This window comes from Papio anubis, chromosome 2 (assembly GCF_008728515.1).
Source record: "Papio anubis isolate 15944 chromosome 2, Panubis1.0, whole genome shotgun sequence".
Classification (NCBI taxonomy): Eukaryota; Metazoa; Chordata; class Mammalia; order Primates; family Cercopithecidae; genus Papio; species Papio anubis.
The window spans coordinates 84,570,077-84,587,292 of record NC_044977.1 but is presented as its reverse complement, the minus strand read 5'-3'; the positions used below and the strand labels follow the sequence as shown (position 1 = coordinate 84,587,292).

Sequence of the window (17,216 nt, the reverse complement as noted above, 5' to 3'; positions counted from 1 at the left end):
TTTAATGGATACTTTTGGAAAGAGAGATCATGTGCTATAGAACCCAAGATGGTATGCTGGAGAGCCAGAAAAGCTGGAAGACTGGAAAGTCGCTGGTCAGGAATTTTATACACACACACACACACACACACAAACACACACACACACACATCCTCACCATTGTATACACATGAAGAGAGAAGCCAGTATGACCATCTCCAGTCCCAGCCAAGTGTCTCTGCAGTGACAACTGAGGAACACATCGCATCACAGGGCCACACAGTTCTACCTTCATTTCCCTAAGCAGCCAGTTGACCAGCAGTAAGCCAACCTTTGCAAGGGCACCTCCACACATCCTTCTCAGGGTTGAGTGTTAAATCCTGCTTCCGAAAACCCAAAGATCTAATAATCAGGTGAATCGCTTCTTCCTCTAGAGCCACACAGAAGGCTGTGTGGGATCTTCTCTTAGGTTTGATCATTAGATCTAGTTTTATATGACATACGATGACAGAACTGCTAAGAATATTTATTAGCTTGGCTAACAACTAAAGAAAAAAATGGTAATCACAGCTCTCTGGAGAGGCTTTTTAAATTTCATTTTATGGCACTATAAAATGAGGCCATACCCTGAGCATTTAAATGGGTAAATTATTTGGTTGGAAGTAGCTCAAATTTTGAAGTTCAGTCACACTGGTAGACATAAAAACTAAGTGAATATTCAAGGTAAGAGTCCATTTCAAAGGTAGCTAAGACATTACCAAAAGAGAGGAAACATGTATTTCATATAAATGGCCGCATGTGTGTTGCAGGAGCATATATGTTTGGGGTCAAGGTTATGCTTTATTTTAAAGTTTTGACAAACTGTCCCTAGCAGTACCTCATTGAACCATCAAAAAAGCAGTGCCAATATAAAGCTGTCAACTAGTAATTTATTCATAAACAACATATTTAATTATAATAGTACAAATCACAAATCATAATTTTACTTACTTTCTCTGAGAGCAAAATTTTTAAAACTATTCCCATTATGACTTATTAAAAAGATTAAATATGTATTGAACAGGATTTTAAAAGGACATATCAAATACTAACAATGACTAATTAGCAATATTACTAATTATTATAGTAATACGGGTAACAAAATTACTAATATACAAGAAAAACTAAGAGTCATATATTTAATAAGGGTCTAGTATCTAGAATATATAAATACCACAACTCAACAATAAAAAGACAAATAACCTAATTAAACATGGGCACAGAATCTGAACAGACATTTCTCCAAATAAGATATACAAATGGCCAATCAGACCATGAAAAGATCTTCAATCTCACTAGTCATTAGAAAAATGTAAATCAAAACCACAATGAGATACCACTTTACACCCGATAGGATTGTTATAGTCAAAAAGAAAAATAAGAAGTAGTGCTGGTGAGAATGTGGAGAATTTAGAACAATTATTTATTGCTAGTGGGAATGTAAAATGGCACAGTCACTTTGGAAAACAATTTGGCAGTTCCTCAACAAGCTAAACATAGTTACCACGGGACACAGCAATTCCACTTGCAGATATACAGCCATGAGAAGTGAAAACATATATTTAAGCAACAACTTGCGCATGAATGTCCATAGCAATATTTTTCATATCAGCTAAAAACTGGAAACAACCTAAAAGTCAATCAACTGACGAATAGATAAACAAAATGTGGTATACCCACACAATGGAATATTATCAGTAAAAAGGAATGAGATAGTGATACATGCTATAATGTGGATGAAACTCAAATACATTATGCAAAGTAAAAGAAGCCAGTCACACAAAAACACATAATATATAATCCCAATTAAACAAAAGGTCTCAAATACTTGAATACTGAGAAAATATTATAGATTAGTGGTTACCAGGGGCTGGGGAAAAGAGGGAATAAATGAGGGAGCGGAGAGTGACTGCTAATGGGCATGGGGTTTCTTTCTGGGGTGATTAAATTTTAATTCTAGAATTAGAGGGTGGTGATGGTTGCACAACCTTGTGAATATACTAACAATCCCTTAATTATACACTTTAAAAGGGTGAATTTTATGGTATGTGAATATATCTTAATTAAAAAATTACAAATGCTAGTAATAAAAAATTAAATGGTACAAAAAGGTTTATAAAAAGAAAACTTATATTGCCCCTCCATCTTCCCCAATAAACCACTCTCACTGTTAAGGGTTTTCTGTCAATCTTTCTAGAAATTTTTTAGGCATAATGCAAGCATAGACACATCTCCTTTAAAAATACAGTGGACAATACTATACATTTTATAATATGTCTTGGACATCTTTCCATGTCAGTAACATATAGATTGGGCATAAAGAAGGGGGCTGGAGAGAGACAATGGAGCTGAAAAAAGGAATGCCAGACAGGAACTGAAATCACTCTCTGAGTGGTGGAGGTGCAAGGATCTGTACCTTCCTCAAATTTTCAAATGTCTGTTGAACAATCCTGGATATCCTACATACATCTCAATATGTTAAAATTAAAATCTCAACTGTTGCCTCCTCATAATCAAAATCACCCTCATCTTATGTACTCTTTATCTTCATCAAAACCACCCAAGATTGGGAGTCAAAGAGGAGTGAGTCTTCCATATTCCCAGCACATCACACACAATAGATCACTGTGCTCTACCATTTTAATTTAAAATATCTACCAAAATAGTTATCTCCCCTTAATTCTTATTGATACTAGCTCAGCTCATACCTTTGCTTTCATTGTCCAGACACTGAAATAGCTCCCATTTGGCTTCCCTGATGCCAATCAATGTACCTATCATTCCATCTATCCTTCCATCCATCCATCCATCCATCTAGTCATCCAACAAATATTTATGAAACATGAGCCATGGGTCAGGCATTGAGAACACAAAAACAAAGAGGTTATCATCTTTATCATTAAACCATTCAAAGTTTAGTGAAAGGGAGAAACATGGAGTTGGTAAATGATAACAAAATGCTTTTTATTTGTGAATTTCTTAAAATTTTACTTTAAGTTCTGGGATACACATGCAGAACGTGCAGGTTTGTTACATAGGTACACATGTGCCGTGGTGGTTTCCTGAACCTATCAACCCATCATCTAGGTTTTAAGCCCAACGTACATTAGATATTTGTCCTAATGCTCTCCTTTTCCTTGCCCCCAACCTCCCAACAGGCCACGGTGTGTGATGTTCCCCTCCCTGTGCCCATGTGTTCTCAGTGTTCAATTCCCACTTATGAGTGAGAATACGTGGTGTTTGGTTTTCTGTTCCTGCGTTAGTTTGCTGAGAATGATGGTTTCCAGCTTCATCCATGCCCCTGCAAAGGACATGAATTCATTGTTTTTTATAGCTGCATAGTATTCCATGGTATATATGTGCCACATTTTCTTAATCCAGTCTATCATTGATGGGCATCTGGGTTGGTTCCAAGTCTTTGCTATTGTAAATAGTGCTGCAGTAAACATATGTGTGCATGTGTCTTTATAGTAGACCGGGTGGAACTATTGTCTTTTGAGAGAAATCAGGGAGCTACATTAAATTTGAACCTCAAAGATGTATAGGGGTTTGCAGGTATATAGACGGAAAGGGTCATTTAGGCAATAGGAAAAGTATGCTCCAATATAGAGAGATGGGAATGGTCTGTCAAGTGCAGACAATGAGAAAACATTGGGTGAAGGCAAACACTGAATGGGGAATGAGGGGTTGGAGCAACATTGTATGTACATAGAGTTTAAGATGACTTGAAAGCAACTTAGGGCCAGATGGTGAAGAGCTTATAAAGCCAGGAGGTGGAGTTGGATATTCTGCCTAACATGTGAGGAGGAGGCAACAGGGGCTTTCAGGCACAGGTTATTGCCTCATTGATTTTATCTGGAGTATAAGACAGAGACTGGGACAGATTGTGACTCTCTGGAGGCTACTGCAATTGGCCAAATTAGCAAATGGGACAGCAGCATTGAGAGTGGGGAAACAAAAGGAAAGAAATGGAATCTGTTGGATTAGATATAGTGAGGGATGAGCAACAGGCCATTTAGAGTTTTCTACCTTAGATAAGCAGGTGAATGTTGTGCCACTTTCCACACCTAAGTGCCAAATATATAGAGCAGTGGGAGGATGGGTGAAATAAGTGGTGATGAGTCCAATTTTGGTTGTATGGGAAGTAACAGGTAGACGTCTTTCTGTAACACAATCCTGTCTCCCACTGCCTTCAGAATAAGTTTTTTAAAATTGTTTTTATGATGGCATGTAAGGAAATATTAATGTGTGCCTGTTCCCACATGCCCATCGCTCCTGAGATAACCTAGGTTCAAATCCAGTGACCTCGAGCAGATTACCAATAACCTCACTAACCTCAGTTTACTCATATGCCCTTTGCAAATCACACTACCCTTCCAGGGTTGTCGGGATTAGAAAAATTCTCGCACATCAGTGTTTTGCACAGACACTGGCCCATGAAAACTGCTTAACAAATGAGAGTGCAGTTTTCCAAGAAAGGCACTTAGAATTATCTTCCCCCAAAATTACATTAAAAATACAGAGTTAATATCGGGTTTTAGAAAGGTCTTATGTGTTTTTAAACTTTACAAAACTTAGTTGATCGTATGATAAAAACAGCCTACAAATAGCATTTAAAATGCAGGGAAGTTTAGTTAGTCACTCTACCCAAACATTTTAATTTTAGAAAACTATATAAAAGTAAGATGTCTATGAGAGATGAGAAGATAAACCAAACAAACCAAAAAACAAAACAAGGAAAGAAATCCCACTCTCTCCAGCAGCTGGGAGAACTGAGAAGCCAGCACAGATCCTTTCTATCAGGCATACCGACAAAGTCATCACAGCTTAAAAGTTTAAAGTTTAAAAGTTTAAGGAAAAAAATAAAAAACACCTAAGCTCTGTAGGAGGAAGACCCTACATCTTGATGGCATGATACCTACCCTCTGACCTGACATAACGATGAGGAAGGAATGATTCCACAGTGTGATTACTAGCCGGACAGAGGCTAATACGTGGTTTGAGTTCTCAGCCCTTGTCTTTGTTATGTGCTGCCAGCACTCCCACTTGTATCAGACAAGATCAAGGCAGATACAGATACTGTGCTGCAGAGAAGTCCATCTCTCCTTCGGAGAGTTGTTTTCCAAAAGGAAAACCATCATATATCAAAACAAAGGCCTTCATTTCTTTTCGGCTTTGATGCTGCTGCGGTTCTCTAATCACACTGTGTGGGGCCATGAAGAACTGTCCCAAAAAATGATTCCTGGAACAAGCAGAAAACCCCTCCTGGAAATACATCTTTTCTCTTGGCTGCTTCCCCAGAATTCCCCGCCGGGAGCCATCTTAAGCAGGCAGAAGGATGGATGACCGAGGTCTTCCCCCATCTCTGCCGTCCATGATCCTTGAAGCGCATCCAGAGCTGACTGTCTCCAGTCTACAAAGCCACTGCCTCCATGGAGGCCCACTCACCAGGCCCACTCAAACTCACTTCAAAAACAGGAATTTCACATTCCGGCTCAAGAGAGGGCAAAGACTCGGACCAGCAGCTCAAAAAAGCTGCTAGAACTGCCAACACAAACAGCTTCTCAACTTCCATTATAAGAGGTTTTCATCAATGCCTGGAATCCTTTGTATTATAGAAATAGCTTTCCACCCCAAAAGAAGCACAATAAAAAGTGGTCCCTATGGTCCCAGGAGTGCCTGAGCCAAATCAATTTATACTAGCACAAAAAGCCTTACTTTGGAATCAGACACAGTGTTTAAGATTCTGGCTCTGGAACCGAAACGGCTGAGTTTGAATCCTGGCTCCACTACTTAATAGTTGTATAAGAGTGGACAAGTTACTTAACTTCCCTGAGCCTTCGTTTCCTGATCTCAAAAATGGGACTGAGTAATAGCACCTACTATCTTGGAGTTGCTATAAAACAAAACAAAACAAAATAAAAACAAACAAACAAAAAAACATAAATTAAACCTTGCAGAAGGCATAGGACCAGAGCTAAGAACAAACAGGTACTCAACAAAACCTGTTCTTATTTCTGCTGCAATGATAGCAACAGCAATAACTGCAAGCTACTTAGGCAAAGTTTCTTCCACCATGCTTTTATTTTCTTCCTGCTCTCTTAGTAGCTTTTTTGTTTATTTGTTTCTCCTGTCTTGCTGGCTCTTGTGGAAACACGGCCTTGTTCTTCTGGAAACAAGGAGGATAGAGACACAGGCTGAAGATTTGGGTGCTTTTGTCTTTTAAAAATTTTCATTAATTATCCCTACGTCTCCTAAACCTGTTTCTTCTTATTCGTCATTATTGCTTCTAGCTTGGGCTACTGCCTACCCCTCCAGCACAAAGATGGTTCAGGATTAATCCTCCCAGAAGATACTCCTCGTTATGTTCATCCCAGGCTCAAAAAGTTCAAAATCTTTCATCTCAGCACTCAAGGCTTTCCTCTGTCTGGACTGGCCCTTTCTGCCCCTCTTTCCCCTACTGCAGAGCCTAAGCTACAGACAGTCCCGTTTCTTCTGAGCGTGCCTTCTATCTTCCCACCTCTCTTGCCATTGCTTAGGCTCTCCATCTAGTTCTACATCTGGTAAAATCTTTTCCATTTTTCTAGTCCAGTACAAATACCACCAATTCATAGAAATTTTCCAACTCTTCGCTCCTCTGAATGTCCATGACATTCATATAGAATTTGTCACCCTGCACCATGGGTAATGCCTCTTTGCCAAATTTCAGATTTTCATTCCAATCTGCCTACTGGGCAGGGCTACCTAGCGATCCCAAAGCATCTAAAACACAGCCTGGCCAACATCTCTTTGTTCTTAACTCTGGCCACATTTTCCACACTTGTTCCTACATCCTGCCACAGTTAGCCAGGGATCTCGATTATACAGGTGGGTCTCACGGAAACCAAGGAAACCTGAGAAATTAGATTTCCCAAGAGGAAAAAGAAGAAAATTATATTCCTTCTGGGTCTCATAGAGAAGAGCACGGAAAACCCATCCTGGGTCCAAGGTGACTCTGGACCCAGGGTTGTTCTATTGTCTCATGAAGCAAAAGCTGGCTCACCTTTCACCCCCTGTTGACTTGGTTCCCCTCCATCACTGCCTTGATGACTCACATTCCACTCCAAATGCCTTTTTTACAGCTTCAAATTACTCATAATTTCTACCTCCTTATAACTCCATTTCTTCACAACTCACATTGTTTCTTCTATAAGTGTTTATTAAGTATCTACTATTTTTGCAGGTACTGGTTGGATAAGACAGGTCCTTTCTAGATCAAAGTTCTACTCTAGACTGAAAGACGGACATTGAACAAGCAAGTAAGAGTGTGTCCTGTTTTAAAGTGGGAAACTACGTGAACTTAGGCAAACTTAACCTGGGCCCGTCTAACTCCAGTGAAGAGCAAACGATGAAAGTGACATTGAAACTTCACTTGGCCTAGGAAAAAAAATAAAGTTATATCCATGCTTCATACCTTACACTAAGATAAATTCCAGATGGTTCAAAGACTTAAATGCAGAAAATCAGAACATAAAAATACTAAGAGACTGTGCCCCCGGAAAATTCATCCATTGAAATCCTAACCTCCAAAGTGATGGTATGAGGAGGTGGGGCCTTTTGGGAGGCGACTAGGAATGGGATGAGTGCCTTTATAAAAGAAGTCAAAGGGAGCCTATTTACCCCTTTCACCTTGTTCTCACACAGCAAAAAGGTTCTGTCCATGAGCCAGAAAGCAGGCACTCTTCAGACACTGAATCTGTTGGTACCTTTGATCTTGAACTTTCCACTCTCCAGAACTGTGAAAAATACATTTCCGTTGTTTAGAAGCTCTCCAGTCTATATTTTGTTATAGTTGCCTGAACAGACTAAGACACAAATCATGAAATTACTAAAAGAAATCACAGGACAATTGTTCTTATAGTCTTGTAGCGTGGAAGGGGTTTCTAAGTATGATACAAAATTCAGAAGACATAAAAGAGATGACTGAATACATCTTCTGACTATGTAAAATAATTTTGTAAAAAAAAATCTGCATAACAAAAACCACCATTAGCCAAATCAAAAGAAAAGTGACAAATGGTCAGGGGGAGCATTTAAAGCTCAGATCAAAAACAAACATATCATTTTCCTAATATATAAAAATCTTTTACAAATTGTATAAGAAAAAGACCAATAAAAGAATACAACAAATTATAAACACATTTAAACATGTCCATTTTCACTTGTAATAAAATAAAAGCAAATCAAAACTGCACTTAAATATCATTTTCCACCTCCCATATTAACAAAGACAAAGTTTGAAAAGCGCATGGCACTGGCAATGCCTCTGTCAGGAATGCCTCTATGGAAAAAGAGGCATTCCTACACATTGTTGATGGGTCTGTAAATGGTTTAGCCTCTGTAGAGGACAAGTGGTAAAATCTAGAAAAATTATAAGCATATTACCCTAGCAATTCCACATTTAGGAATTTATCGTACAGATATATTCACATACATTTGAAATTAAGTCTATTCAAAGTGATTAATTCTAGCAGACTGCATGAGAGGAAAAGACTAGAAACAACCTAAAAGTCCTTCAAGAGGAGACAGACACAATTAAATAGTATGCAGAGGTGAAAAAGAGTAGAAAGCCTTTAGGTATGGATATGGGAAGATCTCCAAAATAGTTTGCTAAGAAAAAAAAGCCAAGGTGTAGAAAAGTGTGAATTACATTATACCACTTGCATAGATATCATGTTATAAATACTATGGATCTGCTTCTGTCTCTCACGATGCTGCTTCTGGGTGTAGTGCTAGTTACATCCCAGTGCCTGATACAGAGCAGACATACCATCACTATTTGATGAAAGCAAATAAGTTAATGAATAAAGGAGATAAATGTGTAAGGAACACCCTTAAATACTTAGCCCATCCTCTAAACTCAATATCAGATCTTTTTATACTTGAATACAGAAAGGCAGTAGCTGAATCCTGGATCTCTAGTTCCAGGAAAATCTAACATACGTCCCTATATAGGACAAACAAGGATTGCATGAATTAGTTCACATATTTATATATAAAGATTACTTTTCAATAAGCATAAGTTGATTTTTCTATGCTTACTTATTCATATCCCTGGGGTCGGGGGAAGCATGCAGCAGGATGCTGTTTTCAACCTTTTCCTCAAAAATCTCTCAATGGCTTGGGAGAAAATGTCTAAAGTCTTTATTCTGGAAACTCAGGTTTTTACAACTAGAAAAGCAATGGAGGCAGCCAGCTTCTCTCTTGTATCAACTCCCTACTCTCACCTGTTACTCTTGGCACGAAAATCTTCGTCACATACATAATCACTGCCACTTACTGAGCGTCTCCTATGTGCCTGGACTGTGCTCCACGCTCAGTGTGCATCTCGACCACATGCCCATGAGAGGTAAGCTATAATATAATTGTCTCCACTTTACAGATACAGAGATCGGCTTAAAGACAGGAAGTACTGTGTCCCAAGTGCTATAGCAATGGTGATGCTGTTTCTCAGGAGCTGGTCTATTTAATTTTCTACACTGAATGTTCTAACAATAGATAACATCTTGAATAACTTGGACTGTGAATGACATATTAATATAAACTAATAATAGGTCTGTGAGAGACAACACACATGAAATCCTAGAACAGTGCTTCTTTATCTGCTTAGGAATCCCTAAAAAGCCCCTGCTTTGCGTATTTAGGTGGCAGAAGAGCACCCACACTCAGCAAGGCGATAGGACACCTATCTGGCAATTACCCAGTGAGTGTTTCTCACCAAGGCCCATTCATTGCAGGTTATCAGAAGATTCTTCAGTTATTCATTATTATAACCAACTCATTCTCTCCACGGTAATTATCTGTGAGCAACATATCATGCTGTCCTTGGAACCATCAAACTGACATATGATTAAATAGCAGAGGGTTCTGCAGTTAAATTTAAAACCACTCTCTTACACTTCAACTCACACATTACATCAAGATCTCTGCAGCCACAGGAATATTCCAGTTGACCAACACCAATGGCTGGTGAGAGACTATTTTGTTACTTCATGGTCCCATGTGAGACAGGTGGTAGTTATGTTCTCAAAACTTGAAAAAGGGATTTTTTCCCAGGACCTAAAGTAAAAAATTGCCAGGCAATTTTATGTATGAAATCCTGCATTCATCCCAGGTTAAAATGTCTCAAGAGTTGCTAATATTCACCACTATGTCTTCAAAATTATGGTGGAATCTCACTAGAAATAGTACATTCCTTCAAAACACTGTGAGAATCACACACTTTACACCTTTCACTGAAAAAAGTTACTTGAAAGCATAAATTATTGTACATACAGCTCTGTATATGCCAGTAAGAGAGGTACTTATATTAACATGGCTACCAATCTACAAAAAAAGGTGGATGAGAAGGTCAATCTGCAAGCTGGAGTTAAAGCATGAGTCTCACTGTTCTTGGACTGGAAAAGGAGCCACACCAGGAGTTTGAGATCAGTCTGAGCAACATAGCGAGACCCCACCTCTGCAAAAAAAAAACCCATTTCAATTAGCTGTGCATGGTGGTAGGCCTGTAGTTCGAGCTACTTGAGAGGCTGAGGAGGGAGCACCACTGGGCCAAGGAGTTCAAGGGTGCAGTGAGCCACAATCACACCACTGCACTCCCGTCTGGGAAACAGAGCAAGACCCTATCTCTCCATTTTTTTTTTTTTTTTTTAAGGAACCATAGAGGCTCTTCAAGGGAAAATGTGTTCCCATCCCCAAACCCAGTCTACAATTTCTAAAACTAAAGTTCTGATGCAAAAATAATTCTACAGAATCCACTATGTTTGCAGGAACTGTAAATCAGAAAAAAAAAAAAAAAAAAAAAAAGCTTTTTTTCTAGCCCCAATAAAATAGTTGTACCCAAAGTAAAATCAGCCGATTTCTGGGTTCTATTCTATTTTTCTTATTTAATTAGCTTAATATTACTCTGAATCTAGAGTAAAATGAGAGAGCAGCAAATACTAAAATCATCAAAATCCTCCACAAAAATAAAATGTCGAAAGCATTTGTTATACATAACAACAATGTATTTTCCTCAGACAAACATACACGGTGCCCACTCATTTTTAAATAGGTTCCCCCAAAATTGAGACTTCACAAAAATGTGACACTACACACTGTGGAAATTCCAAGCACCTTCACCCAATATGGAAGAAAGTCCAGTCACAGGATGGTTGGGTTTCTCTACAACCTGAGCTAGTATTGTGCATAATGAAGTGAGAGAATTCACATTTCATAAGAAAAGCCATATAAAGGAAGTAAGATATTATTTTTCTAGAAAGTGATTTATAATAATACTAAGAAACTATTTTTTTAAAATTCCTTCCCCTTCTCAGCATTTACAGAAAAAGCTAACATATCTTGAGAGATTTACTATTTGCTGATATTCATCCATATGGTAGTACCAACCAACAGCCAAGAGGATGAGAGAAACAGGGAAAAGAAAAGGTTTTAGAAAAAAGTACAGTTGAATGATTAACTCTTACCAACTTGGTATCTCTTATTCAAGGTCATGACTTATAAGGCCTACCTGGGGCCATCCTTCAATTTTGCTGTTGTTGTTTCTCCAGGGAATCTCAGACACACACTGAACTATAAAACGTTTCAACTACAGTGCCAATTGTGTTCCTTCAGTCTTCACCATTCTAGAGGGTATAGATAGAGTGCCAGAACAGCAACTCAAGCAAAAGCTAAAGAGAAAAACAACAAGCAGCATAAAGCACTAGTTCTATAAATCAAGGCTGGCTCAGCAAAACATTAGTCACGGCAAGTCCCACCAAGGCCAGGATGGGAAAGGTGTAAGCACCAATCCCTGGCTATGCCTCAAGGGTTCAAAACCATTTCTAAATATAGAACCCACTTTATGTTTGCAGGAGTTATAAATCAGGGAAAACAACTTTTTTCCATCCCCAATAAAATATTTGCACCCAAAGCAAAATCAGCCGATTTCTGGCTTTCTACCAGTTTTGCTTGGGCATAAAATTTTCTGACACTTCACCAGAAATGTCAGCATTAGTATAAGGGAGCTTTAAAGAAGGATATGATTTTCTGACCTGTGGATAACCCCTTCAACCCCAACAGGAAAAAGGGGGAAAAGCACACCTGAAACCTGGTTTTTCCAATTATTAGTATAAATGATACAAATTATTTTTCTTAGTGGCCAAATCCTTCCTTACAGGAAGTATTGGTCTTTGAATTTGGTGAGGGGAGGGATCATGTCTGTTTTGCTGCTATATCCTCAACACCCAGCCAGCACAGGCTCTCACTTGGAGAAGGATTTCTATGAATAGTCAAGGAAGAAGAGGAGGGAGGAGAGGGAAGAGAGGGAGAGAGAGGAAAAGAAGGAAGTAGGGAATGAAAGTGAGAGAAGTTCAGATGAAGATCTTTTCCCCTCTCCTTTTATTTGTCTTCATTTTTCTTGAACTTGCAAGCATCCAATTTGATAGAAAACCAATGATATCTTTTCTCAGGTCCTCATGTCTGAAGCCAGATAATGACGTCCAGTGCAGACAACTCAGCTTCTGGAAAGAGCCCCAGCAACTCTCCGTGGAGACAAAGAAAAGAAAGGGTGGGGTGAGACAAACCCAGTGGGTGCTCCTTTATTCAACAGCATTCAAGAGCATAACCGCTGCCCCCCATGTGTGGCATAACACACCGCACAGAGTCCATATGGTCAGTGGGCTCAGGGAAGGCTTTGGAGGAAGAGGTAACTCCTGCCCTGGCTTTGGAGGGGCAGAATTTGTACAGGAAGAACCAGAGGCATGGAGAGGGCAGATAAATCTGAGAATGAAAGGAGACGCTAACTGCACAGCTGGCAGGACAGTTTTTCCCCAGAGTGCTTCATGGAATATATTCGATGAACACCATATTCAGAAAACCGAGGATTGAACAGACCTGCACAGGTCTCCTTACTGCAGACCTTCTCAGTGCTTTTCCTATGCAACTGGAGCAGAAGTGGCAAAAGATCCCATTTGTAAATCAAAATGGATTGATTTAGGGGGTAAACAAACAAATGCCTTTGCTTACTAGCTGTGTAAAGTTAGCAAAATGTTCAACTTTGATGAACATGTTTCCTCTTACCTAATATGGAAAAAAAAAATGATAGTCCCAACCTCAGTTGTTATGAGAAGTGAACATTAAAAAGAACACTAAAAAAAAGTGATTAATTCAGTGCTGGCACTTAGTTAACACCAAATGTATTACTGTTGCTGCTTCTGCTCCTGTTGTTTCTATTACTATTATCATCAAGCTATGTCATGAATATAAAAAATGTAACACAGCATTTCTTAAATGGTTTGGTCAATTTTTCATCAGGTATTTTTTGGAATTGCTGGGCCAGCACACAGTGCCTAGCCTATTACACAGTAGGCACTCACTATGGAGGGAATGGGGCAAAAAACTGCCCCTAGCAAAGAACAAATTGCAGGACACTAAAGGGATGCTCTGGGAAAGGTGTTTTTCATTATTTCTTTGGGCAACAGGCCTCTGAGGTCTGGGAGGAGTGACTTCATCTTTTGCTAGAAGAATAAGGGATTGAAAACACAGTGTTCAGCTTTAGGGAAACATCACAAAGAGTTTATTTTGGTACAAGTGTTTGAAGTGACTGTATAATAATGAGCTCACGCCTGCTGCCAGGCGCCAGCCATCAGCTTGAGCCTGCTTGTAGGGCAGTGCACACAGTCCATCACCGACAGCCCCTTCACCAAACATGTGATGCCCACGTGCAGGCAGGATCCCAGAAGACTTGTTCCAAAGATGGCTCTCTCCTCTCAAAGAGAGGACACTGAGGCCCAAACAAGAAATCAGCTGACCTGGGATCCAAAGTGAGCTGAAGACTGAGAGGGCCCAGGAGAAGTCTGTGTCTTCTGGTTTTACTTGGTTGATTCTCTGGCAGGACTTTGAACTGAATCCCAAAGGATACTTTTTATTTTTTTAGTCAACTGCTGCATACATTTTTGGAGATAACCTCATCTGTCATAAGTCACACGCTAATCTCACAAATAGTTACTAGAAATACAAAAGTTTCACGTAAACCCTTCCCCTGAGTACAATACAGAGATCCTGATAAACCTCTCCAGCTTCCCACTGGTTTGTGTATAAAGACATTCTTGACAGAAGTGGAGTTTACTGGAGTGGAGACCTGAACAGATTTGGAATGCGACACTTGTATTTTACCAAACCCAGTACTTACTATCTGTCCACCTGAATTTAAGCATAAGAGTCTACATAGAGTTTGAAGAGGAAATGAAGTCATCTGAAAAAGTAGTTGGAGGGAGAACTTCCCATGGAGTCCACAGCACACAGAAAAGTCTCAAGAGTTAGTGCAGTTTCCAAACTTCAGATTGGGAGGTGGCGATGTGCAGGGCAAACCACAAACTATGGTAAGAAAGACTAGATGCGATTTTTCTAAAATACATATGTGTATACACATACACACATATATATATACAGATATATGCACACACACACGTATCTCAACTGCATGCCATATAAAGAAAGTACATAGTCAGAGATTCTGCATTCAGTTCAATTATTACATTTCATTTTATTTTATTTTAACTGGTAAACCTGGAAGTCATTGGGAATAAAGCACAGTTAATTCTGGAAACTTGTCAGAGTTGAAGAAAGCTTCTAGGACTCTAAAGACTTTTTTGTTTCCAAGAGGGCAGAGTTGCCCAATTCCTGCTACACTAAAAACATAACCAGAGATGATTATTCACAATGATTGCACATTTTCTTCATCATGTTCATTTGAGGCAACAAGTTAAATGATATTGGAATGATATGAACCTTGATGTAACTCCTAAGTTCATCCAACTAGATTTGGCATGTACATTTTGCCACACCCTATCAACACACCCTGCCCCTTGTCCAGAGAATCACTGGACACCCATCACCCCTTCCAGCCCTATCTTCTGAGAGTCAGAGTTCATGTTCATTCACCATGAAATAGGAAGAAAAAAAAAAAAGCTACCACACAATAAAGTTCCTAGAGCATAAAAAACCACAGTAGAGTGTAGATAAAAAAAAACTAAAGGCCCTGAAAGGAAACTTGAGGTGTGAGAGCAAAAGGGATCCCTGGATCTCAAGCGCTTCAATATTGAGAGGTACAGGTTAGGGCAGCAACGGGAAGGCAAAAGGAGGGGGATAAAGGTGGGCAAGGAGAAAAGCTTGAAGCTTCATTAAGTGAGTGGATCAAAAACTTGGAGAAAAGGTTTGGATGCATGTGTCCAAGCCTCTCCCATCCCACCCTACCTCACTGCCCATTATGATGTCTGTGTTTCTGCACATAGATGCACCAGATTTGTTCTGCTCCAGAAAGTAAATTAAGAGTCATTAGATTTGGGAATAAGAGCAGTTCTCTGGGGGCCATGCTCTTAATCTCTGATCAGATCTCTAGGGACTTTTGAGAATGAGGCTTTCCTGCAGCATGATGAAGTTCAGGCAGTTCTTGGGGGATACCCAGTGTGGTATGTGAGAGGGCAAAGAAGTATTAAAGGACTATGAGCCACCAGGATTGGAAGCCAGCAGTGGGACAAAATCAGTAGATGAGCAGGATGCCTTGTTTTGAAATAACTTGGTACTGTAGTCAATGGATTGGTCTGGTGGTTTGGGTGATGGGGCAGAATAAAGGGTTGCAGACCCTGTGTACAGAGAAGAAAATAATATCCCTTGCCTCTCAATAGAGCAACTATACTGACTACCACATTGATGTGATGCTTTCTTTTTTTGAAGTTTAGACAGCCTCAAATCCTAGAATGAGCATCCTTTATAGTAAACTCATTGATTGAATGATTAAGAAATCACTACATATTACTATGTTTTACTGGAAAGAGAAGTTATCCTTGATTTAAGCAAGAAGAAATTATTGGCTTGGGCCTCCTACATTGGAGGAATCAAGCCTGGGATGCGTTTTCAGACAAAATGCCCATTTCATTTCTTAATATTGAGGTACACACAGTCAACAATGAATCAAGTTTTACACTTGGTTCCATATGCTATGCCCTAGGTAATTAAAGTATGCCTTATGGCTAATAAAAATGAAGTTAGAAAGTTAAGACCGAAACAATGTCAGGAAATAACATGTGTGTACAATATGTCACTAACACATTGATAATTTTCAAAAGTGACTTTTTAAAAAGTATTATAAATCTTTCAGAACACAGTGATTTATTAAGCGAAAAGTCTGAACATTTTGCACTATTAAATTTAGCTTTTAAGTTGCTGTGTCACAGGCAGATCTTTTGTTCTCCTAGGTTAAATTTAGCATCCTGCATTTTGTTTTTATCCACAGCTCCATGTTGTATCATCCTGAAGCCAATTTTCTGAACTGCTCAGGAGAAAGGCACTGGGGAATTATCACGAAAATTTCTCTCATGGAATTTGTAATCCAGAAATAGAATTAAATAATCCAACAGTGACTTATTTCCATCGTCTTCCTTGCCTTTTCCCACCTATACATCCTTCTCATAAAATAAACCTTCCCAAGGCATGGAATGAAATGAGTGGGGGAAATGCAGTGGCCAGAGGAAAACCATTTCAGAAACGTGTTTGTTAAACAAGTACAAGCCATAAATTGAGCTTAGAAGGGAAAGGCAGTTAGAAGAAAAACTGAAATTACTGACCTGAGAGTCAAGCTGATTGGAGCAAGGGTGAAAGCAGCAATTTGGAGGATAAGCAGAAAGGAAAAGGGATAGCAAAAGAGAATAAAAGGAAGGAAATGCATTAGTTTTAAACATATAGCCAACAGATGTTACATCAGCAGGTTTATAACCAAACGAAGCAAACTTTTATCTTATATTACCCCCAAAAGCCCTGGGCACACACTGTAAGCTGTTGTATTAAATATCATACCAAAGAAACTGGTATCTGCTCTGATACGTATAATTACAGAAAGCACTGATGGGAACCAGAGGTGTGCTCCCACAGTACAATGACAGCATCAGCCCTTCTCTGGAGGAATATTTATAGAGAAAGTTCCTATCTGTGTGCATATAAAATTTTATTATTTAATAAACTGAAATGGAAACTACTAAGGTATTAGACCTGGGTAAGTGCTCATGTCAGAAAGATTTTTACTTGAACCAGTAAGTTGGATGGATATATCCTATGAGATATTTTTCCTTCATCCCTGAAAACCAAAAGGAGCTGACAATTTGGCTTTCGGTTCAAAGATTTCC

The 17,216-nt window shown here is 39.1% G+C and overlaps 1 protein-coding gene and 1 long non-coding RNA gene across 14 annotated transcripts in view; one reads left to right on the top strand and one right to left on the bottom strand.

The window, feature by feature from the left end:
- ERC2 (ELKS/RAB6-interacting/CAST family member 2) overlaps positions 1-17,216 on the bottom strand; it is a 1,259,367-nt gene that overhangs the window by 460,253 nt on the left and 781,898 nt on the right. For 11 of the 13 annotated variants that reach the window (XR_001899786.3, XR_001899782.3, XR_001899781.3 and 8 more), the window contains one exon: positions 16,662-16,673. The exons of the other annotated variants lie outside the window; for them this stretch is intronic. Coding sequence is in view for 8 of the 11 variants with exons in the window: in XM_017955369.3 (XP_017810858.2) it covers positions 16,662-16,673 (12 nt within the window). In the remaining 3 variants the exon portion in view is untranslated. The remainder of the gene's footprint in view (positions 1-16,661; positions 16,674-17,216) is intronic. 13 annotated transcript variants of the gene reach the window in all.
- On the top strand, positions 15,532-16,457 carry LOC116273651. The gene is made up of 2 exons (XR_004181954.1): positions 15,532-15,616; positions 16,331-16,457. It is a non-coding gene; the product is annotated as an uncharacterized LOC116273651 (long non-coding RNA).